This window comes from Osmia bicornis, chromosome 8 (assembly GCF_907164935.1).
Source record: "Osmia bicornis bicornis chromosome 8, iOsmBic2.1, whole genome shotgun sequence".
Classification (NCBI taxonomy): Eukaryota; Metazoa; Arthropoda; class Insecta; order Hymenoptera; family Megachilidae; genus Osmia; species Osmia bicornis.
The window spans coordinates 7660470-7686174 of NC_060223.1; the positions used below are offsets into that span (position 1 = coordinate 7660470).

The window sequence follows — 25705 nt, forward strand, 5'->3', positions numbered from 1 at the left end:
TAATTTCTCGGTGATTGACCGGAGATGCCATACATACACGGTTACGACGGTGTTCTGTTGTTCGAATGCATTCGAAGCGATTACTAAGCCATCGCTAGATATTACACGAGCTTCCAGTTTGAGAAATAGCCTGGACATGCTGTGTGTATCGAGAATACGCATATTAGTTAGTACGGTGTACGCAGTGGAGAGGCAGGTCGAGGTATATCGAGGTCGACCGGTTCTCCAACAGCCGTCAGCCGTTAAGGGACATTGCGACATACAGACGAGAAAGAGCCTAGGACCTAGGTTCTCTCTCATTCGTCTTTTACGCCATGCCAACTCCGGGAATTGCGAATAAATTCTTGTCAACCTGGTGCACCGTACTGCATTGTCGCTCGACTGACCCTCGCGACCTCATCGACATTGTCTCTTAGATCACTAACCGTATAAATGAAAAGACGAGTTGTGTGACGAAATGATTTGAAAAATTGAATGACTTCGATGATGGTGCGAGAATGGAACTGTGGAACCGAAAAGTGTGATTTTATTCGATTTTTCAACCCCCCCAGGATGGCGGACCATGGAGAGAACCCCGATGTTAATGTAATTTCGTATCTGGTATTAGTTTCATTTTCTAAGAGCTCCAGGTTTGATATTTATGAATCAGCCTATATTCCTGGCCTGCGTATCGTTCGTTACGTATATGCTGTGAGAAAGTGCAATTGAACCGAGCTGGGGAAACCGGAATAGAGCATAGAATCGCCGTGGTTGTTTTCCGTATGCGGTCGTTTTAATAACGCAACGATAGGAATCCTTGATAAGAAGATATTAACCAGCAGAACGATCGCGAACCAGAGGAAAAACGTGGGACAACGCCGTTAACCGGTGTGATTCACTCCGAGTGATTTTCCATAAAGCTAGGTGAACGTTCGCGACCAACCACTGTGCAAAATCCAACGCGTCTCTGATACGCGTGATATATGAAATTTTACCAAATTACACAGGTATTTGTTCGAATGAAAATACAGAGTACAATAAGATAAATCAAGCTCGTTTATTGAGTTTGGAAAGTGGACGCTTTTTTTTTTTTAGAAAATTTAAAAGTTATAATTCATTAATTAAATTCAATTCAATTTTCACGGAACAGGAAGTTTCATTCATTTTCACTGCGATGACTTTAGTATTGTTAAACTGTTGCTCCTCTTAACGCAGAGAATTTATAGATCGACTTAAATGTATTCATTGTTGAGAATTATTATCGAAACCAAAATGGTTCCGCGCGAATCGCTTTATCGATAAATTAATAATTAACGCTTGGTGACTAGCACCTGCGGTACTCGGAATTATGGTTGAATTTCCAACGCTACTGCAGCCACGAATAGACTTAATGCGGTTTATTATAACAATCGTATCAAAGTCCAGTTAATGGTGTTGTAATATCGTTGCCGTATCAAACTTTATCGTCAGGGAAAGAAATACGTAATTAAATTAAAATTGGGACTCTCTCCATGGTCCGCCGTCGAAGTGTTAGAAGAACAAATTTCTCTTGACTTGAATTATTTGAAAAATAACATATGCACGTATGCAGTATTCTTGACATGTTTGGATTATGAAAAATGTAACGTCTAGAATATCATTTCACCTTAAGATCACAACTGGCGAGCTCGAGACCTTATCGGCATAAATCAAGCTTCTAGTAGAATATCATTAATTACCGGAGAGGAAAACACTTGTATAAGCATACGTATATACTAGTATATGTATGCCTGTACATATATCCTCGAGGAGGTTAATATCGATTACCCAGGTCGCGAATGTTCCTCACCCGTTCAACCTGATACACAGCAGCTCGGATGGTGTCAGGTAAGAATGGTCAAAAAAAAAGTCAGCTGGAGAGGGACACGGGAGTATCGGTATAATTTTGTAATCAAACAACCCGGTTGATGCTGTTTATGGCTCGAAACAAGCCTCGCGATTCCTGGCACACGGCTCTCTGGAAAATCCGCGCCGCGTGTCGGCGCATCGTTCCTCTTGCAAAGATCAAAGGCAGGCGAATCACGGCAAAAACAGGCAATTGCAAGGAGGAGAGGAGGGTATAGTCGTTGCACCTTCCTCCAGCCGCTGAGATCACGCGAAGGTGCATCTTGTACAGAGTCGTTCAAAAGAGTTGCATCTTCATTCTAATCGAAACTAGGAATCGAAAAGTCCTTTATCATTTCGCAATCTGAAGCTCCATTTTGAAAATTGGCTGTCCCTTTCAAAGGGGGTAGATCAATTGATACCGAAGGACATAAGGGTGGTGATAAATTTCGGTGTCCTGAGTGATCGAGGATCAGCTGTTTAATGCGTTAGGGCTGAGGATAACAGGTGCAGCTTTGCATACTATAGTCTTAGGGGTAGATGTACTCAAGCTGGATGGAACGTGTTAATCAATTGTTCGGGGGTTAAGCTGAGGTACTTCAACAATTGGACTCAGCAAATTTTGATTGTATCTCAAAAATGAAAATAATTGTAAAGGTCTTTGGATAACACTGTATATCGTTGACCGTTGAGGCGATCGAGCATCGAGAGGACAAAAAGGGAAAGTCGTTTGTTTGCCGAGACATACCTATTCTTAATGGCCGTCTTCGGGCCAGTTCGTAATTGGCGCGTCTGCACACGTTCCCCGTTGCTCGATCATTCTTTCTTTCTTTCTTTCCTCCCACGACTGGTCCCTCGGTGCACTTGTCGCCCTACTCTTTCCAGTTGTTGCCCGCTCGTTCAGCCTTTTTCCATCGCGCGAGTTTCGTGCCTGCTCTCGCTCGCTTACCCCTCGTGAATACTTCAGTGGAAACAGTCTGCGAGGAAACCGACCCCTATTCGTTCGAACCTTGCTTTGTTGTCCTTGCTCGGCATCGCGAACGTCTTTCTTTTCTTTCTTTCCTAGTTACAGGTCTACATTTTCCCCTCCTATCCTCTCTTCACTATCTTGTGTGAAAAGTGCGGATGTGATTGAATATTCCTTTGAAATTTCAAAGTGTATGTGAATCGACTCTTTATTGATGAGAATTCGTACACGAATAATATTAATTAGGAAGCAATTTATAAATAATATTGATTTGAGAAATATAAAATTTTCCCTTTTCTGAAAATTTCATACAATTATTCTATAATTATCATACAATTATAATAGGAATGAAATAGTGTTAAATGAACATTATCGTAATTAGTTGTTGCTATATAATTGTCGCATTACACAACACGAAAAATCATTCGGTTTTTATAGATCCTCGAAACAACACGACAATCACGTTCGTGGACGAGTGATTTTCCATATTCGACATCTATGGTTGCTTTACGAGTGGATTAATTACGTTTGAATAATGCATGCGCTGCTAATAAATCTCTGCTGGATGCCAGCCACGAGAATATTGAATCGTTTGTGCTTCGTTTTCCCAAGAATTCGTTCGCTTTACACGAATAGAAATTTATTCTGGAAAATTTCGGAATCCCTGGAATCTCTTTCTCCGAATCAATTGTTCCGCAAATAAATCGCCCTCTAATGATCATTCATTTCAAAATTTAATTCATCAAGTTAAATTCTTAATTCATCCGAATCAAGAAAAATATTTTATATAGTATTTGCGATAAACAGTACTGATTCGTTTATAATAGAGAGGACACTAGAGATTGATCAGCTTGAGAGAAAAAAAAGAAATGCAGTTACGCGTTCCACGCACCCGGACAAGTGCCATTAGCCATTTGTGGTTTAGTGGTTTCGTAATAGGCGCGATATCCTTCTAGACAAGGATCCCTGCGTACACTTCCTCATTATTGCGGTGAATCAACAGGTCATGTATCATTGCGTCTCCATTATAAACTCCTTCCTTCGCGTTCCTTTCGAATCGTCTTCCTCTATCTTTCATGAAAACAGCTACATACAGCGAGTCAGAAAAGTATTCTTACTCTATCGATTAATGACTGGTCATGGATGATATCAGCTGCCTACGTATTGGAGATTATTATTTCATTTTTATAAATGATTAACAAGACCATTTGGTAAAATTCTACTCCAAAATTGAAAGAATAATGGTCCTTCTTCGAAGATTATCAAATCAATGACACAATTATGCATAAATATAGATGCATACAGAAGTACGGGTTGAATTTACAAGAATCGTGCGTGTTGCGATGGATATTCCTGGCTTTTCGCGAGCGTTGCTCGACCGGGACGAATCTCTTTTCCGCGTATGAATCATCCTTACGTTTTTGCCAGGCCACGGTAAATTGTAAATTGCAATTCCTCCTGGTCGACAGATTGAAAGCGTCTACCGGTGTTCGGCTACTCGAAATCTGGACAGAAGCGAAGGTGTACACGAAGGAGAAAAGGAAAAGGTCGAATTATCCTGTCGGAAGGACGACGAAGGCTCGTCATTTCGCTCTGTCTACCGTGTCCTTCTTTCTGCTATTCTTCCTTACAGCGACGGACATTGGCGTACATAAGTGGAATTTTTGTATTGCCTGGCTCTACTTAACTTTCTATAATTAGTAAAATCCATCGTTTCATTTGTATCAACGTTATTCCGAGCGATATTCGAAGCGATCACTAACCCGTCACTAATTATTCGTACTCCGAAACAGTATTCTTCTTTTTTTTTTCTGAACGAGTAAGAAAGGAAGAGTTGCCGAGAGTGTCTTTAATAGACACTCGAAAGCATTCGCGAGACGAAGAGAGGGAGTGAAATATTAATAGAAGATTTCTGTCCTGACTAATTTATCGCTTCCGTTAGCTCGATGCGAACTCTAAGCCGTTTCTTTGACGTCTTTGCGATACTTTGTGTTTCGCGGTATATCCGTGGTGATTTACCTGGACAGATTCAGGGAAATCAAAAGGACCCCGCTTATAATTAAATGTGCCTTTTCAATTTTTATTTCGCCCGTTCAACGACTCGTAAATCATTGATGACTCTTGAAATACTAATGTTTCGAATAGTCGGAAATTGAGCTAAACAAAATGAATCATACACTCGTCAGAGATATTGCAGGCTATAGTTTACATTGCAAAGGGTTAGCGGACGTTCGAGTTGTAAAGGAAAAACGAATCACGTCCCGTTCGGCCGCGTAATTGCGCGTCGCATTATTCAAACGATCCGCGTGCGCGCCACCGCGATGTTTACACGCGTTTGCGCACACGCACTTACGCATCACGTGACCCGGGTTACAGTATATATCATGGCCCGTGACTAACGCGCCGGTAGTGACGTAATCGCACGCGAATATACTGTTACCTGTCCAACAAATCTCTTTTTTTTTTTAATTATTTAATAATTATCATTGATAGAATCTCACTATATATTCATTTTTCATTTCATTAGCGGTCAGCAGAATATTTGTAATTGAAAAATTAGATTCTTTTTTGAAAAGATTTAAATAAGAAATTCCTAAACGGATGTGATTTAAATACGAGGCTATTTTACAGATAAAATGAAAGCGAAATTATAATGGCAGAGAATTGTTTGTCATTTTTTTGCGTTGATGTACAATACGAAGCGATAAATGTCAGAGAGGAATGCAGCAAGGATTATTTAAACAGGTACATTACTTTATCAGCTAACCACCGATAACGAGTGGAACGTGCTCGTTATTACAGCGTCGAGTGTCTGCGTGAAAAGTGCTGCGAAGCTTAACAACACTTGTGTGTGACACACGGCTCGTTTGCTTATCAGTAACACGCATTTTCATTCGTCGATTCGTACTCATTTTTGATTGTGCACGTCTCGTGCCTCTCATAATTGAATAAATGCGCGCGAAAATGCACGAACGTTCCGACGATCGTGATGAAATTCAAATATACAAGGTGATCCAGAAAAAAAAAAACAGCTCAGGAATTTATTAATTATCTATCGGAAATAAATTTGTATTTAGTTGAGGTAGGTTCTTGGAAGAAGGAATCATTTGGCATTGAAATGATAATTTTTTCAAAACATTTTTAAAATTAATTTCTAATCTGAAATATAATTTTCTTCAACAAATTTATTTAAATTCGAAGGTTCTTCTTTATAATTGTTGAGCATTTTATAAAGCAGAAAGTCGGTGATTTCTAGGCACATAGGTTGGCTCGTACACGACTGCGAGTGATTTATTATGCGCGAGACGCGCCGGTAGCATAAAGACGAGCCAGAGCAACGCTTTATTTCAATTTTACAGCTACCCTTTGCTCGTTGCAACTTTATTGCGAAATTCATTTACGTCGCGGCCTAGATGTCCGAGGAGACCCTTGGACTGCCTAAAAGGGCATAAAGGTCGCAATAATTAAAGACACGACGAGTTACGATTTCACTCTTTTAGTAAGGCTAAAAGGGTCCTATTAAGCGACCTTTTATTGGTCAGCTTCATTAGAGAACATAATATTCTTGCAATATTCAGTCTTAATTATTTTTTTAATTAAGACCTTTTGAATTCAACAAATTTGTCATTTTAAATTATTAGTGGTATTTCAAATTTCTTTTCCTCTTTCAATTAGATCAATTAATAGGAAATATTTTTAACTATGACGTAGAATATTTTTTCTTCTAATTATAAATTGATTCTGATTGTCACTTATTTTTGTTTCAGGTAAGTAACCTGAAATCTTACGTAATTTTAAGGACCCCTAAGAATGTTCTCTGCTACGGTGGTAAGTTCGACTAGACGCTTTTTATTCAGAGATAATAACTTCATAATAACAGTTTCAAGCAGAGGATCACAATTCTCTTCCAGTTATTTATAATTCTAATAATAATTTCTAATTTTCTCGTAGCATGATTTTTGCAACAGCCTGTATAACACGGGTGAGTTGCACATATCCTGCATATGAACGCGACCCTCCGCTCGCAATATATTACGCGGCGCGATGTCTCGTGCAATTTACGTACGATTATGCAGATGTGCCCGAACTTCGCCCACGTACTGAAGCTCTGGCCACCAGAGTAAAGTGATAGAGAGAGAGAGAGAAAGAGAGAGGGAATAATTGAGCGACCGACAGCTTGTGGTTCATGGTACAACATACGATTTGATCAACAACGAAGAGACTGTAGCTACTGTAGTTACCGCGTTTTCCATCAATCTCTCTGTTCAAGAGAATTTTCAATCGACGCAAAAATATTGCCAATCAGAATAGTGTCAATTTATTTATCTTTCTGAAACAACCAACCTTCTCGCAATTGAATTGAAATTTTTCTTTCCTGATCGTCTAATTCTTCTCTGATAAATCAGAAATAGATGAGAAACAGTTAAATTTTGCCAGGTAAGGTACATTAAACCGAATGTAATTTCTAACTGAGCATGCAGATTACCAGAGAAGATAATCTCGAACTTGCAGCTTATAGTGCACATTCTTAACATACTCCATCGATCGTAATCAAATTTCCCTCTCCGTCAATAATTTACACGAATGTCATATAGAACAAGGAGATGATAAACGATTGTCTGGCTTTGAAATTAGGTCGTTCGAAAAATTCCTATCGTTATTCAATAGTGACATAAATCAGTCACATTAAAAGATAAGCAGGTATATTGGAATATTTTCGAAATATTTGGAGTTCACCTCGGAGTAAACAGGTAGCGAATGAAAATAGAGCAGTCAGAGAACAAGTTTTACATAAGGTAAAGTTACATTTGGTCGCGGACACGCAGGTAATGCTTTCGCGATAACAGAAAGGGAGCTCGAGGAGAAAATACGAGCGGAAGATAACGGCTGGCTATGTACACGTGTAAGCGTGCAACCCATTAATCCGAGCGTGTCGCGTTGATCTATCATTGGCCTGTAGGCAACAGTGATATACACATCTAACCACGATACATAATAGATCGCGAACGCAGCATGGTACAACGCAAATGCCAGCTACAAACCGCCAATATTCTATCAACATTATATGTACTCGTTTCTTTTTATTCCATACGGTGAGAAACACGCTCCAACCTTTTGTACTTGGAGTGCCAATCTGACTGGTTCCATTTGCCAGCACGCTCGACAGTGATGACAAAATTCTAATAAATCATAATTAACCTGTACGTTTCTGTAACCAGGTATGTCGAGATCCTTTCGAATTCAAAGCAGTAACACACATTGGGACCAACTGTTTAAGCTTCGCAAATTAAAATTTGCCATTTTGTTAATTAAAGTTGAATATTTTTAATTTAAGCTTTTAATATATATATATTTAAATACGCGTGAAATAGAGATGTCTATTATTTTCTATACGCCACTTTTACCTGCCTCTTATTCATGCGTGATGCTACACACGTGTACGTGGAGAACGTGCAGAAACTAGTGGTTTTGTGGCGTCGGGACCAGTTCCTGAATGAGGCTGCGAATGAACCGAGGCATCGTTTACAAAACCTGGATCCCTCTTACACCAGGGTCTTATTTCAGGTTAGAAAAAGAGGACGAAAATGTCTTCATCCGAAGAGATGAAGTCATGAAATATTGTTTCTTTAACGTCACACAGATTGATGGGTAGTTAACTTGGAACACTTTGAGCGTCGTGTTAATCATTTTCTACTATCTTATTTACTCTTCCTATTAAACAAACTTCCGACGGTGGAGATAGGGTTAATTTTAAATTCGATTTTATCTTAATTTTTCTACACTTTACGTTATCGACTCCGGCTCCTTTTTTGACCCATTTCACGGGAAACGGATGGAATCGTGTGTCTGTTAGAAGGTGAAATTCGCAAGCTAGAGAAGGGGGAAAAAATAAAAGAAGAAGAAGAGTTTATATTCGAGTTGCTCGAGCACCGAGGAATTAAACCACTCTTGATTTTAATAGTGGACGAACTTTACTGCTCACCGAGTTTGAAGTTTCAGGTAACTCGATTAATGGATACTCGGTTTGCACGGGATTACTCGTGGCCGTGTAATTGAGTCTAATTCACACTCGTGATTGATGATGAAGCTAACTCGCTGAAAATTTCTACTTCTTAGTTACCCCGACGTTCGATAATTCCTCGCGGTTGTTTCAAGTTGATACCTACTCCTCCTATTTGAGAAATATTCCTAGTTTCCTCTAAATCCTAAGAAGATACATGGAATCATATCCTTCTTATTTTAATAAAATTTTGCAAGTTTCTTTTTTTCTATATGTTTATGCTTGAAAATTGTGTCAGCAATAAAATGCAATATCGGTTCGATACATTTCGCCATTTGTTACGCGAATATCACTGTCTTCGACGTTTCTCCATTGTACACGTGTAACCGCATAGAATCTAACACTCTGAGGTTGTCGTTACTAAATCTTGTTCTTTTTAACCACTGCAAAGTGAAACGAAACTCCACGTGTATATACACAATCATGTAGAAACCTTTTTCCATTATTATTCTTATATTTATCGACTCGAATTAACCCTTTATGGTGTAGAGTCTATGCACACCTGTAACTTTGTGATAGCATATCAAATTTCTATTGTAAATTCAAAACTTTCTTTCGCTTATTTTTACACAATTTATCTCGCTTATTGAAAGTTGAAAAATTTGAATTTTTATTAAAAATATCGGTGAAATACTTTTATCAATGTTAAACCTTGTTACCCACGCTAAGCGTTTGTCCATAAAAGTTGGAAAGCATTGAAAAATAAGGTAAAGATCCAAGTTCCGGAACTGTAAAGCAAGAAACGAATACACCGTTTGGCGTACTTTCAAAGTACAATCTTCTATTGCTTCGCGGAAACGGTATCGCGTGCAAAAAAGGAATCGCGAGAATCTGTACAATTCGTGATCCTCGATGCGAAGCGTTGCAATGGAAAAGGAAGCCATGCATGCACGTATCGCTTCCCTTTCGAAGGATTTCGAAGAACGAACGTGCGTCTAAATGCACGTATCGTGGACCGGATGTCAGGCATTAAGACGAATTAGCGTCATTTATTTAGAGACTAAAAAAGCTGTCGGATTATGCTTGACTGCCCAACGTAACAACAAGACGTGATAATAAGCTAGATTCTGGATCCGTTTTCCTAGAAATAGTTTCGAATAGTTTTCTAGAAACTAAGGTTTCTTCTATTTCTATAAAATTAATATATCATTCAACCCTTAAAGTAACCGAATTTTATTAAATTAAAGTTTATCGAATTTTCGAAATCATTAACCGGTCGGTGAAACGTCAAGGAAGGAAAACACGAGCGTGGAATAGGTTAATTAAAAGGAAATAGTTATATTAAGCGGGCGAGTTGTCGCCGAGTATCGCTTAAAGTAGTCCGATGCGAGAGGGGGTGGCGGGTTGAGCGAAACTTGCTCATTAACGCGCTTATTAAGATCGCTCGACGATTAATTTCAAGCTGTGCAGAGTTATTCACGGCCGAAAGACAACAGAATTTCTCGTGTGCCGGCCTCTCCAGCACGGTAATAATTTCTCACGGAACCGCGTGCATCCGTGTGTGCATTACCTGCGCGATGCTCGGCCCACGCGAAAACGCTTTTGCCACCCAATATATACGAGCCATTGTCTCGGGAATCATTATTGTTGTGCAATGCTGAAATTACGGACGGTTCCTTCGCTTTGTAAGCGAATACAACCCTCTCGCTCCTTCGTTCGTCGGATAAAAAGGGAGAGAAAAGGGAGAGACACGGAGTTCTTAACCCGTGCACCATCGACGATTGGCAAATTGTTTACCATAATGATAATAATTTCTTGACTCGATAGGAGGCATTGTTGTCGGATCCCTTATCGCCCGATTACTTTTCTTTTCTCTAGCGTAAAGTGGTCTGGAATAAAATGTCGATTGTCTTGGATGATTGCCCGATTGTCTTTCGCTGAGAATTATGTATATAGGGTGGATCGAAAAATGCACCGTGAAAATTGCTAATTCTATGTAGAAAGTAGAACAGATAAGTCCTTTGCCATTTTTAGATATAGAGGTTTGAAGGTCAGGTCAATTGGGTTAAAGTACCGTCAAGTAGTAAAATATCTCAAAGATTTAAGTGTCGATGAACGAATAGTGAATTGATATTAATCAGTCGCTCAGACGGGCAACTTTTAAGTAGAGCTTCCCTAGTCCCCAGTGATCGGACTCTCTACATGGTCCGCCGTTCCGAGGGTTAATACTCCTAGCCTATGAATCACACATATCGTGTCATTAACGAGCATTGCACTTGAATAAAACACGCGAGTCACCTTTGTAGTAATCTTAAAAGGACTAGAAAGGTCTCCGGTCCTATATATTTCTGGCAGGTCACAGCGAAGTCGGATCCTGAATGAAATTCTAGGACCAGCTGCTGGAAATTCGTTCAGGATTTACTGTGCTGTCAATTCGCGTCGGGCATAAACGTCCGCTGGAAAAATGAAATGCTCGATTCATTAACGACAATACACGTTACGCTCGTGGAGGCCGTGGATTGCATTACTGACATTTCTATGCGGGGAGAAAGGTGTATCGGTGTCGGCATAAATCTCCGAGCGAACTGCGCGCATAAACATATCCACATGATCGCACCCCGCTGGAAAAAAAGTCCCTCCTACCCCTCTGTCGACCCACGTGATACTGTCTTCTGTTTCAGACGATAGGAACACTGACTCCCTCGCGTTTCGCAATCACCGCCTCTCCTGAACGATGATTAATCTCTCGCGAGGATATCAATTTCGCGACTTGTTTGGATTGTTGGCATTCAACGCTTCTCCGGGGAATTTCGAGTTGCTTGTTCCATGTTGGAATTCTTGCAACTTTCAAATTGACCAAAATAACATGTTTATCTTCAACGAACCTTATCTACTACTTTTGCAATATTCTTTAATTAGATGGATAAATGAATTTCTATGAAACTCCACACGTAATTAATGTGGCAATTCGAAACGTTAACGAGAAGTGTAAATTGGTTAAAGTAAAAATGATAGGAATATATTGATTTAATTTTCTGCAACAGTGTAGGTCAATAAAGGGTCTCGTTAATACGAAGGAAACGCGTCCGTACGTAGGAGAAACTTTGACAGTAATAACTGACAATAACGAGGCTGACTGGCGACGTTTAACGACACATCCAGCGAAGGGACGATGTTCAGCGTGCTACGGGGGCCGTCCTAATTACCTGATTTAATTACCGCGACGGAATTGCTAGTCGTTTCCGTGCCAGCCGTGGCACAATCGTGACACCCGTTACATATCTACGAGGCCGTAACCGAACGCGAAATCGAGCTCGCGACTCGACAACCGATCAATTACCAAGTCTCTCTCTTTATCTTTGTCCTCCTCCAACGATAGTCTTCTTGTCCGCTAATCTCGACTCCTTTCTCCGTCTTCTCCTATTCGATGAGCTACATACATACACGATAATTATCGTGATTCCATTGTTTAAATAACACTGGTCCCGAGGCGTGTCGACGTTATTGCAATTAATCATTCGCAAGGCTTGAGGAGGAAACGAACTTGGTCGTCGTTCGAATAGAAATTTGGAAAATAATTATTGAGATTGCTCGCGTTTGCTGTAAATTTTTTCCTCGTCATTTATAGCCGATAAATTTCAAGTTGATTACTTCTGTTCGAGGCGCGGCGCGAATGCAGATGAGTAAATGCACACGCACACACCGAGTGGAAGAAGTGCAGCGAGTATAGTTGAAGTCGATGGTGAGTCACCGTATGACATTTGACCCCCTCCAGAACACCACTCACCTCGTGGTGCATCCAGAGGTTCTCAAATCACATCTTCCATTTTCGAAAGCTGACATTTTCGAATTTCCAATTTCCAATACCGATCGTTGAAAAATTAATAAATGTCTATTATTCTGAGAAATGATAATATAAAAAAATTGCTAATCGATGTTACGATATCTTCGTTTAATCAAGTTAGAATAGATTCTAACTTTCAATTAAATAATAGAAAAGATATTGAAAAGATAATGCACTTAGCGAACATGTGTCTTGGAAGATAAATCTGTGTTACCCTATCGTTTATCATTCGATCGGACGAAGGCAGAGTTGATCGATCACCGTGGACCAAATGTCATCAGCATCGAAAGCTGCTTCTAAAAATACCATCGTCGTGGATGAAAGAAAAGATAGAGGAGACGATCCAATCGGATCGCCATGCCTGTCAACCTCTGTTAACCTTCCATGTACTTTGTTTTCTGTGGCTCCTCTCTGTCTTTCGTTGGGCTATCTCAAAGACTTGCTCGCTGGCGAAGTTCCAGCAGGTTTCAACTGCTCTCTCGTCACCTCTTCGTGAACTTTAATCACGAATTATCGCGATAGATCAGCGAAAGCGGGTACTCTGATCCCGGATCAGATAAAAATCGTATCTGGACAGTAGATCGGTCCCTCGAAGATCTCCACTTTCCAGGATCTCGAGATTGTGTGTACACATTTTATAGACTCCTGTTGAAGGAGCTTTCGATGGGCACAACTATACATGGTGTTCCTTTTAATTTGAGAAACTTTAGAAAAAAATTCTGTTTCAAGCAAAACACAGGGTGAAAATTGAAATCCCTTCTTATCTTTCAAATTATTTTCCTGTCATTTTACGCGTAAGAGGATAAAGTTCGATGCAACGGCGAGTATTATGTAATCGTATTAAGCACGATTCCGAATCCCTCTCAAATAGAGGAGGAAGATTATAAACGAAAGGCGGAGATCTCTGATACCATTTCCACGAAGCGAATTCTAATTACGATCGATGATGATACATGCTTTTCAACCTGGCTTCTTTTCCTTCCTCTTAATCTCGACGTTATTTGAATTGAAAATAATTTTCGACCGCAGAATAAGAAATACGCTCTGTATTTAAATAATCTGGCAAACAATTCCTTACAATTTCATGTTAAAGCTTCTTTGTAAATATAGCCGCAGAATCATCCAGCGTTGCTTAACAATTTCCTGTTGAATTAATTCATAGTTATAAGTAGACTGCGAATATTTATCTGAAGTGGTGCTAAGAAGTATCATTTTATTATGGAAATTCAGGAAAATTGGAAAATCTTGTCTGCACCTTAAATCAGCAGCAATCACTTCCTATCTTCTATTGTCACTGTCCTCAAGCTTTTCCCAGTATTTTGCTCAATGGCAACCCATGAACCATAAGACCACCTAACTCAGACCTGGTCCAAGCTTTCAGTTAACTATACGTCAGGTTCAGCTTTCTTTAGCGGTCCAGGATATCGCGGTTAAGTGCTTATCAAACGATTCGTTGAGCATCAAGCAAGGATGGCGAGTAATAGCTGGGTAGAATCCAATTTATTTTCGGTTCATGTTTTAGAGCACGATCAGAAAATAGGAATATGGGACGGCCGTGAGGGTAGCAAGAGACTGAGAGATTTATTCGCAAGTTTGTACGTTTTCGCTTCGAGGTGAAGACTAGAAACAAGAGAAGAGACGAGCGAGAGGGATATACGTATACGTGGTAAGGCGGGGGTGCTTGTAAGTTGAACGTCCGCTGCATCGAATATAAATAGCAGACGGCGACGTTCGTCCACTTCGTCTTTCTCTTCTCACCCTTCTGTCTCTTCTTCTTCTTCTTCTTTTTGCTTGTTCCCGCCACTTTTCACTCGGCTTCGACCAATCCCATCGATTCGAACCTAGGAAGATTTCATTAACGACAGGGAAATTCATTTTATATTTCTATTTTCCCTCGCTCTGTTTCACCCATTTTTAACCCTTTACTTTCGATCATCTCATCCGAAGGGGTTTGTTTCTTTAGGAAAAGATCTTGTCTCGATTTTTCTAAACGAAACACCGATGTTCTCCGATCGGGACATCGCGGATGAAAGTTTCTCAGCTGCAGCATCGTGTCGATGAAGTTTGCAAGTGGGCGATTTAAGCCGCACCAGCCAACGGATTATCGCTGCGAGAGCAGAAGCAGCTTGTCTGGTATGCGAAAATCGATAAAGTACATCTACCTCTCGTACCCCCTCATCCACCGTGGAAATTCGTTTGACGTGAAACAGAGACGAAGACGAGCACCAGCCTTCGTCCCGCGGTTTTCCTCCGCGACTTGTATTTCTCTTCGCAACTCGCTCCGACTCCTCCTTGTTCCGCTAGAAAATTCCATTCACTGCATCGACAACTATGCCGAACCGCGTAGACACGCGGAGCAAACGAGTTTTCATTAATAATTAAGAAATTTGATAATTTTGAAAATTTTTAATGTAGTGCATAGCATTGCGAAATGGGATCGATAGTGTCAGCATTTTTTCAGATGAAAACGATTCGAAACGGTGTAGTTATTCTGTTGGAAGGTAGTAGAAGAGAATACAGCAAGGGGACGAGGTTTCAGCACGAAAGGTCGCGTGCGTGTATCCTCGAGGCGGAGAACTGGGTTAGCACGAATCGACGTAATGACTCGCAATTAAAATGAAATCAAAAGCGAATTTGGTCGATGGTTGAATTCTCTTACTCGCGTCTGCGTATATCTTACCTTTCGACAATTAATCCTCGTCAAGGGTTAGAGCGGAATTTTGAAAAAATCAACTTCGATGGTTCAGCTAGGCGCAATTGAAATTCGAAATAGGGACAGGCATTTCGTAATTTTCCCTTCCTTCCCCATAAAGTTTGAGGAAATCGAGGCAAGGAAGTCGAAGCAATCACGAGATCCTGGAAAGGTAGCTACGAAGCAGAAGGAAGGATCAGCTCTTTCATTCTTCTCTGTCTAACCTGCTTGAAGAGTCGATTCTCAAGGGGCACGTAGGTAGCAACGAAGAAGGATCGTTTTCAGCTCCGATCCTCTCCTTTGGTCTTTTCTCCCTTTGATTCGACTCCGCCTGTGGAGCGCAACAGATCGTGGTTCTCAAACACAAATACTCTCCTCGGTGTCTCTCGAAAAAACATACTCTATTTTCTCCATCCCAAATCTTGCTTTTCTACTATGTTAATGATAGAAGATGAAGAATTTAGAACCATGGTTCCCAAGTTTTTTTTTATAATTATAATTACAATTTTTATAGAATTTAAGTTATTCAAAATAGAATATAGAATTTTAGTTTAGAATTATATCGAATTTTAATTATTCAAAAAGAGACAAATTATCATTAAAATAAAGAAAAAAAAAATAATGGGAACCAAGGATTTGAACCGAGGACCTTTAGATTGCGAGTCATGTGTTTTACCACGAAGCGGATCCATGACTCGCAATCTGAAGGTCCTGGGTTCAAATCCTTGGTGCCCAACAATTTTTTTTTTTTTTTATAATTTTTATGTAATAGTTATTCAAAAAGTGACAAATTATCATTAAAAAAAATGTTGGGAACCAAGGATTTAGAATTTCAATTTGAAAGCGATGGAAAATTTCTATGTTTTCTAAATAATTTGAAGCAATCGATAAGGCAAAACATCGTCGTTCGAATGTCTGTCTCCCCCGTTCGAATCTATTAAATTAACCAAAGCGACGAGCTCATCGTCGTGCAGTTGCACGCTCGAAAGCGCGACGCGTGTCGCAGAAGAAGGAGGAAACCGGTGAAAAAGGAAGAAAATAGAGGAGAAACGGCGAGAGAAAAGGGAGGACGAGACGGAGGGCGTAGGTAATTATCCATAGGAAGGTTCAAACTGGAAAGCAAAGTCGAAGGGGTGCCTCTCCCATGAGAGGCGTGAATTACACAGCGAGGCAAGCGAGCCGGCAGACAGGCTCATTGTCCTCCGCTAGTTTAATTAATGCAGCTGAACCGGCAGCCTCTCGTTCCTCTTCTTGCCCTTCCCTATCTCGTTCTATCTCATTTCTTCATCATCCTATTCTTCGTCCCGGCTATTCCACCATGTACACGCAACCTGAAGCTGGGGGAGAAGCCAGCAGGCAAACGCTGCACTTGTCATCCAACGGATTTCAAAGATGATCTGTCAATTAGCGACTGATGAGATTTAACACACTCTCACGAACGACGCATTCTTCCTCGCTTTTCATCCAATAAAAATTACCTGTACACGCATTCATGCCGTCGAAGAATCGAGTTATTCAGCGCAACCAGTTAACTCTGGAACAATGACTTTTGAGTAATCAGCACTTAGATTGCCTGTAAGTTTCATAGATGAGGGAATCACAAAGCACTGTCATTTCTTTTTTTTTTTCATTTTTATTTTCACAAATTTTCCTGATCAAATTCTTTAATTAATCAATTCCTACTGTGATGTTCAAGAATTATAAATGCTTCCAATTTTGGAATATTTATAAAATTTTTTTCTGAATAATTTTCGTGTAATTTTCGGTAGAGTTGTGCCATCTCGTTATTCCGGTACTGGTCTTTCGCGAAGCCACTCGCAACTGCGGCGTAAAGTCAGCCGAATGGTTACAAATTGAAGACGCTAATTTACACACGGTTTCGCACTCGAGCTTGCCTCGCTCCTCCGCCTAGCCTCGCTCACTTGCTTCTGCTTATTAACTCGCGCAAGTTTACGAGCCAGCTTCTAACGGCTAACAAGGTAAACAATGTTTGGCAATTATCTCGGTTAAATGATCCTCGTGAGACGCGGCTGCTGGATACAACAGGCAAGGTAAGAGAAACGATGGAGACAGTCTCGTGTATATTGTCAGCAAGATATCCACTCGCTTCTCCTTGGATTATTAATTTTTTACAAAATTTTTAAATATGTACACTGTCGAGCTAAGTAGGATTCTCTAGAGAAAACGGTACCGCTTCATCTTCTACCATTTTAGAATTATAATTTGACCTAATAACTTGGAACATCCCGTCACTAGACAAACTTTACTCTGTCGCTTCTTTAAAGATTACTTTGATTTTGAAAAAAAGAATCTTTAATAAACATAGTCTTGTTACTTTTAGATCACGTAGGATGGTTGACCATCGATACAGAAACGCGTTTCCTGATTGCTTTCCTGAATTGCTTGCGTAATTACATGAATTATGCCTCGAGAAGTAATTCTCCTATCATTCTTTCTCTCTTCTCTTCTTTTCATCCGCCTAACTGCTTCCTTCTTGGTGTTCGAACACACGCACACCGGCTCGAAAGTCGACTCTCATCTTATGCAAATCGATTAACGGTGCATCCACCAGCGTGTTCTCTCTCGGTCTCTCTTTAGCCGGCTCGATATTGGCTGATAAATATTCAGTGTACGTTCTGGCTGATTATCCTCGATGATTTTCCAAATTAATGCCACTTTAGCGACGATTTAACGAACGAATCGGTGAGTTTTAAATTACGTAACGCGAGTAACGTTGTCTTTTACCAAATTTTTAGATATCTTGACACTTTGATAGCCGGGTACAAGTATTTCTGACTTTTAATCGTTACTTTTTACACCGGTATTCCTCACTGATTAGATACTTGATAATTTTGGAAGTTCTCCGATAATAAATGAAAAATTTTCGAAGAACCTTAAGACTTCTGGATAGTCTTAATGTGCACGTCGGTTTGGATCACCGAAAAATCGATGATCGATCACCTTGAACCGAGTGAACGACGATAGGTGTCAGCCAGTCGCTTTTGTTCGGCCGTTTTTACCGCGGATGCCTCGACACCGGAGAAGCAGACACCAGACGCAAGAAACGGGCAGAGGAGACGACGGATAAAAGAGAAAATGGAAGGAAAGAAAGAAAGGAGAAACCGGTTGGTTGCCTTTCCAGCAGCTGTCTTCTCTGGCCGACTCGAAAAAGATCGAGCGAATGTAGAAGAAACGCTTGGAAGCTCGATCGTTCCTGAAAACGAGGAGCCCCACGGTTTAGTTTCTCCTCTTCCACCACCTCCTACTACTTCGCCACCCTCGATCGCGTTTTATTGCGCTCGTGTAGCTTTCTGCGGTGTGTTCTACCGTGTTACCCGTAAGCCGACACCTTGGATTACGTTTCCAACGGGTTCGCCAGGGAATCAGCTGTTCGACGAACCGACCGATCACCTGTCGAGTTACAGGCAAAATTGATCATCAACCAATTAATACTGCTCGACGATCCTTGATTGAAATAGGAAGTTTCGACAAATCACGTGTGGAGTGATTCCGACAAGTGGGGGTTGAATTGTTTCAAGTGAAATTAGGACAAAATTATTTTAAAAAATTATTGAGATCACCAGTGGGCAGCGCCACGAATTTAATTTAATTTAATTTAATGGAACATTTAGCAGGTGCCTGGGTCTCAGAGCAATTAAATCATTGCACCCAGGGCAGCCAGTTGAACAGAACTCGCCATAGACACCCTGTATAACATGGTTAATACTCGTTAGTTTGGCGGCTGGGGGTTCAAGCGCCTCTTTCCTTATTCTCGAGGAGCATTCAATTATAGACTTTAATCCAAAGGAGGCCGCATTAGCATACGCTGAATAATTTATGATCCGAACGGTTAATCCGGCAATATGTAAATTAATCCTTTTAATTGCGACCGACAATACGAATCGTCGACCGATTTATGTACATATTTACTACGTTACAATTTTGCGACTCGAGGGTTGATCGAAAATGAGAACGAAGGAAAAAAAAAAGACGGCAGTAGATCGGGTTCTATCGCGAATTATTTTGTCTGGTAATTGCTCCGCGAATGATCCACGAAGAGTCGTGTACGCTCGAGCACCCATCGATACACTTTCATGATTTTTTTTATGGAATTCGATGTCGAGAATGGATCTGACCAAGCGTGAATAATCATTTGAAGAAGAGAGAGATTGTACGAATAATTAACACTCGAACCGAAGCGTATTCTGATGTAGAAATTTTGAAAAGTCCTCGAGCAAAGCTGTCACAGTGATTTCAATTATTTTCACGTCATCCGCTCGGTTAGAGGAGCAAAATAATATCTTCGGTATATTAATGAAAATTCGCAATGTTTATGAAAATATTTGGAAAAAGCTTAACAGAGAGGACGGGAAAACAGATTGGAATAAAGAAGTGTCGTGGGTGGGAAAAACTCTGGGATACTCGAGGGGTCATAATTAATTCTCCGTTAATGCCGGTGCGATCCTTTTCATCGTAAATTGCTTCAACAAATTGCTCGAACAAATTATTTCGTTCTAATTTAGCTGGAACGTTAGCGTAACGAACTAGCGGGCTCTCGAGCAAATTGCTTTGCCGTTCAAAAAGAGCCTCGCCAGTGTGTCGTTGCATCAACTCACCTGGCGATATCCACCCACACAAGACACTCGTTTCTTTTCTCGTTCACGCAACGGAAACGCTATTCAGCCGGTCATTAACGGTAAAAGGAGCCAGCTCGTGGAATATAAGAGTATCATGAGAAGAGGAGAGGCAGGGGGATGTCGGGTATACCCCGCTAATTGAAGAGCTTCCAAACGACACCGGCTTTCCATTCGACCCGTGATCCTACGCTTCCCCTTTCCTCTCGCGAAATTGCAATTAAGAATTGTAAAAAAATACGTGTGAACATCGCGCAACGAAACGTTGGAAAGAAGGATAAAGAAGAAAAAAAAAAGGGGGAAGTCTGAAACAGGGAAGAATCGTTTGCTCCTCTTCAAACCTCGTTTCCCTCGTTTCCTTCCTCGATGTTTTACGCGAGCTTTCCCTAACTGTTTTTCTGTAGCCACCTTTTCTCTCCCTTTTTTGTTCCATGAATTTCATTCGTAACACCTGACTGTGTCGATGGCTGTTCTTACTGTTTGCTAGTCGAAAAGATGAAAGACCGAACAGTCGAGGTATCACTGCAATTTTATTTGCAAGAGAATTCATTTATGGGTGACACTTGAATTTCCATACGAATCTTTCATTTATAATTAAAAGAGTATTATGTACTTATTGTAAGGTACTTGGCATTATGCATATTTTCAAATACCTATGTATTTAGGTACCTGAATTTTAATAATAATAGAAAATTCTATTAATACTAAATTCAAGTTGAAAGAATTATTTAAGTATTTAAAATTCTAGATAATAATATCAAATTCCAGTGCTCTACATAACGAGAGCAAAAGCATCAACGCTCTGTTTAGAATCCATGAATAGGAAACAAAGGAGAGAAAAAGTTTCATCGTTCTTTCACGATAGAGGTAAATCTTAGCCTGTCTCGACCTACCTGAGTTTCGACGTGTATTCTCGTGGAAAGATTCGAGTGCATTTATTATTCTCCTACCTCTCTGCTCTCCTTCTTTCGCGGTGAATCACGGTTGAAACTGATGTGTAAGTGTGGGTAAACGAGGCGCGAATTGGGCTTGATTTTTTCCAGCAGGGCGAGAACAGAAGGGATGAACGAGAAGCGTGGATAGGCGGAGAAAAAAAGGGGGTGAGAGAGATTAATTACTGTCATGCACTGAATGGATGCACCTGTGGCCTCGAAGCAAGCTTCATCTTTTTTTTTTTTTTATCGGGTGCTCCAGGAAATTAACCTTCCCTGCTTGCCGTTTGAATTCTCGAGTTTTTACGGCTCTTTATACGTCGCTTTTCCCCCTTTTTCCTTCATTTGTGTGTCTGTGTGCGAGGTATAACAACGATTGAAATAGACACTCACTTTCCTGTTTGATATTCTTCTAATTGCAACCTTCTTCTCTTTCGTTAGTCTTCATTAAAGAAAATAATTATTAAATGCACTAATTAATTGAGTGCCTTCGATGAAGAAGAAAGTTGAACATTCAATTATCAATAACACTTCAAGTGTATAAAATATAAAATAATAATTTGTACATTTAATTTAGGGGTAATTGTATGAAATAATTTTGTTTTAACAGTAGAAGAAAATTTGTGAGGATAAATGATTAAAATTCTCAGCGATTGAATAAAAAAAATATAAAAAAAAGGATAACAGGTGGATGATAAAGATTCTCAGGTTACACGTTCTCAAGAAAAACCATCCACTTTGTGCAGTCTCTTGAACGTTGTACGTACAAGTCGTACCCTTCCTAGCCTTCTTTTCTTGTCAAAGCAGAGAACATTCTTCCGCCTCTGTGTGACGCGAGCCGTAAACCGTATACCTTCGCTACAACACCTTATCACTCTTCAATAATTCGAAGATAAGCGTCGTTATAACTCCTCGAGCTGTTCAGTCTCCCGTAAAAAGGGTTCGCGATCACTCCTTTTTGCTCAAAGAAAAATATTAATATCAGTTTCCTGTTTTAAACTGTTGGCGAATAAAAACAAAATTGAACTATAACGTAAGCTCATTTTATTCTTTAACGAGTGCAACGATGCACCGACCTAAGTGCAAGTGCACTGTGGTTCTTGATGCACTTTACCTTTTCATATAAGATGTACAGCTAAAGGAAAGACTTATGCTTTATGAAAAGGGGTGTGTAATTCTATGACCAGAAGGATCCTTAAGTTCATTAGATGAAAGATGAACTACGTCATTGATTGCAGAAGTGTTAATTGCTGTAAGATGTTAGCCAACTTTTCTATAGTAAGCTTCTTCGTTTCTCGAGAGAAACTTGTACAGTTTTAACTTCTCTACACCGTTTGAATTAAATTAAACAGAAATGGAAATTCAGTATTTAATAATTGAAACTTGACATTTGTAAAATTCTAATAAATAATTTTTGTAGCAGAGCAATATAAAAGTGAAAAATTTGAAACATGTTCTAATTAATAAATATTTTATTCAGTAGTGATACAATTGTTGAAAGTTATCGTTAAATCGTTCGTGTAATTTGTAATAGCCTAGTATTTCATATAATTGAAAGTTTAATTAGTTGAATGTTTGTTAAGGTTTGAAATATGCGAAAAAATTCCTCTATTTTTAATGCTTGAAAATGGTCTTAAAACTGGGAAGGCTGACTAGAAGCAGCCCTTAATAAATTTTACGACACGGAAACTTGCGCGCCGAGTCAAGATAATAATTAATTTCCCGGCGTATTTTCCAACGAGAATATCCCTTTATGTGGGTTAAACGTAGATTTAATTATATTATATTAAAACTACTATATACCTTTAATATCGTCGCCATGATATCCCGTGAATGGTAATTTAATTTCTCTCACAAAGGTATGAAAATTATAATATCCATTCATGCTGCACCATCCACCCCTTCCGCTTTCTCACTCCCCCTCTCCGTACCTTTGACAACGAGCAATTGCGTTTGCTCGGCCGTTTCGTTGATAAAAATATCAAGTAATATTTTCTCTCCGATCTGAACGTTAATCAAATGATTTTAACACCATCCCTTAATTTAATTTTAAATGAACATCGAATAATTACGGTATACTTCCGAACTATTAGGACATAGACTTTTCTCTAAAACATAGTTTCACCTATTTCATCAGCAAAGTGTTAAGAATTCATTTTGAACATAAGGGTGGCTTTACAGTTGACCACCCTCCGAGCCCCTATTTTACGATTGGGTAACAACGAATCCTCGGTGGTGGGTGTTCCAGGGTGGCAGCCCATACACGTTGTATTCACGATATGTAACTATGGAAAAGGAGTCAATGTCGCGAAAGGATCGTAGGTGAATCGTGAGTGTGTTTGTAAGCGTTATAGTGTACGGTACGGGCAATGTAGGGACAAGAGAGGCGATATATAATGTTCCGCGATATTAAACGGGACGCATTCCACCGAAGCCACCCTATGGTCTCTGCTATGAATGCTTCTACGACCCCCATCTCCTGTCTCACCCTTCTGTCCCCACCCGACGCGACCACCCACCGAAGCTGCCAGACCTGGCCTACTCGACCAGGGCTACCCCCGAATGGTTATACGCCAAATTTACAGCTCAGCCAGAACCACCACTACCCGCAAACGCGCCATTTACCGTACCCCAGCACCTCTGGCAACCGCTCCGGATACGACGCCCTATGGATACGTTTGCTCAAGGATAAAGCTGATCCGAAAGATTCACAGCTGTCGTCGATACAGTAAGAACTATTTGCTTTTTTTTAAACGGATCAACTCTGCCGAAATATACTCGGTACTCAGATAAATATGAAGTGATTACAGATTTATCATTCCGAAGGGTTAATACACTTTATGAACAAACTGTATCCACCGTCCCTTTGATCGACCCCCGTCTTCGCAGCCAGACACGTCCGGAATCGTCGCAGACGAAACGAAAAGGAGGCAAGAAATTTAGTTATGTAGGGGGCACGATCCGTGTGTCGGCGGACAAGGACGCGTCCCGGGGTCTCCCGTGACCGGCAGTAGCCACGACATTCCAAAATGCTTTCCACCCTCCCTATGCTCGAGTTCCTGCGCCGTATCACGGCTGACCCGGCCATTCCCTATCCTTCATCCGCGCATTTCCATCCCTCTACCGGGCAACCCCCGTCGAGCGGTGGGCACACACCGAATGCAACCATGCGTCATCCGCCATGATCTATGCTTTCTGCCGCGCTGGCATTACGCTTGCCCTGCACACGCGATCGCGCGCGTTACCTATGTGCACGCACGCATTTACATAAGGACGTACACACTAGCCCCGTACGATACAGTCGGGGTCAAAAGTGAACTGTGCACGGGTACGTACCGAATTTATGCTTATGGCAGTTGAACTGGATGTTCAAGGGTGGAGGGTGTTTCCTTTGGTGTTTGCTAAAGGGATGATGCGGTAAGAGCACTTAGATGATCCTTTTCTTGGATGTAGGACAGCTAAGTCCGAGGATGGACAATATGTTTGGTTTGGTTCTTAGGACTTGCCAGCACTTGCGAGAAAGTTATTGCGGATGATCCCTCTGGTGGGAAGTGTGGGAACTAACTGGCCTGTGGTTTTAGCTTATTCTAGGGATAAGGATAAGGTACATCTGTATGGTCCTTGGCTACCCTTCGATTAAGGACATAATTATTATCCTGAGGTTTTCCCTAAGTTCTCTCAAAATCGAAAGCAAATGGCAGGTGAATCCTCCCTTTATCCTTAGCTTTAATTAAAGGTATGGTCACATGGAACTTAGTTAAAGGAAGGTGTAGAGAATGAAGCAATTTAATCAAAGCAATTTTTGACTGCGACTGTATATGAATTCAGTGATTATACACGCATCGACGGAGACATATCGCACTCGTGTGTGTACCTCCCTTTATCTCCCTCTCTCTTGTTGGCTCAGCTCGTGTCTCTATTAAAGCTACGCTCATTTTCAGCAGTCTGCATATTGTGTCCGCACACAACCCCTACCCACTGACAAACACGAATATTCAGTGAGCGGCCCACCGCTGACCAGCCGTTCTCGCGTTAACCCTTTTGCCTGTTATACCGGCTCGTTGCAAAAGCCTTTGGGTATTTTTTTTTATCATTGATATTTTTCCATTAATTTACTGGCTGATCTGTGCCTAATCGATGAAAAATTCTCAAAAGAGCTATCCATGATTTTTCAAAGGACACAAATTTGTCTTTTGTATTATCGGACTGCTACTGTACATATTAAGGAATCATAGACAGATTCACCCCTCAGACACGACTGTTAAATCTTTCTCACCAACATACTCCGAATACTTTGAAGATTCTCTCGAACTGGCCTCGAAGATTAGAATCTTCCAAGTGGCTAATTGACACGTATCTGTATTAACAAGCGTGTCGTTAGATCGATTCCGTTGTTGCGAGTCAGTGTTTTCGGAGATTAGAGGATCGCGTGGAACGCGACAGGATGCAGAGTTTCTCCTGCATTCGGTGGTATCCGGTATTGCGGTTGGAAGCGAGGGGCAGAAGGGTTCATCCGGGGGCTTAACGTACACACTCCACCCCCGGTAGGCGGAGTGTACCGCCTACGAGCAACCCCCACTTCTAGCTACGGCACTGATACGCGATATCAGCGAACACTTGTTGCTCCAGCGTATAGAGATTCTGAGTTGGCCGCGCCAACGAGCGTGCCCTGTGCCGCGTTTTGCTCACGATTTTTCATCCGCTGATTTTTCCACCTCCTCTCGTCACTCATCAACCACCCTCTCCGCTCTTTCTCTCTCTCTCTCTCTCTTTCACTGTTTGCATCATCTTTC

The 25705-nt window shown here is 40.7% G+C and overlaps 1 protein-coding gene across 7 annotated transcripts in view; it reads left to right on the top strand.

The window, feature by feature from the left end:
* Positions 1-25705, top strand: part of LOC114877955 (transcriptional enhancer factor TEF-1) — an 88399-nt gene that overhangs the window by 40035 nt on the left and 22659 nt on the right. For 2 of the 7 annotated variants that reach the window (XM_029191167.2, XM_029191168.2), the window contains exon 1: positions 23460-23640. The exons of 4 other annotated variants lie outside the window; for them this stretch is intronic. In XM_029191167.2, the coding sequence (XP_029047000.1) occupies positions 23475-23640 (166 nt within the window). In that variant the 5' untranslated portion in view covers positions 23460-23474. Of the gene's footprint in view, positions 1-5484; positions 5555-6576; positions 6638-23459; positions 23641-25705 lie in introns of those variants that run through there. One more of the 7 variants, XM_029191169.2, reaches the window with a different exon arrangement.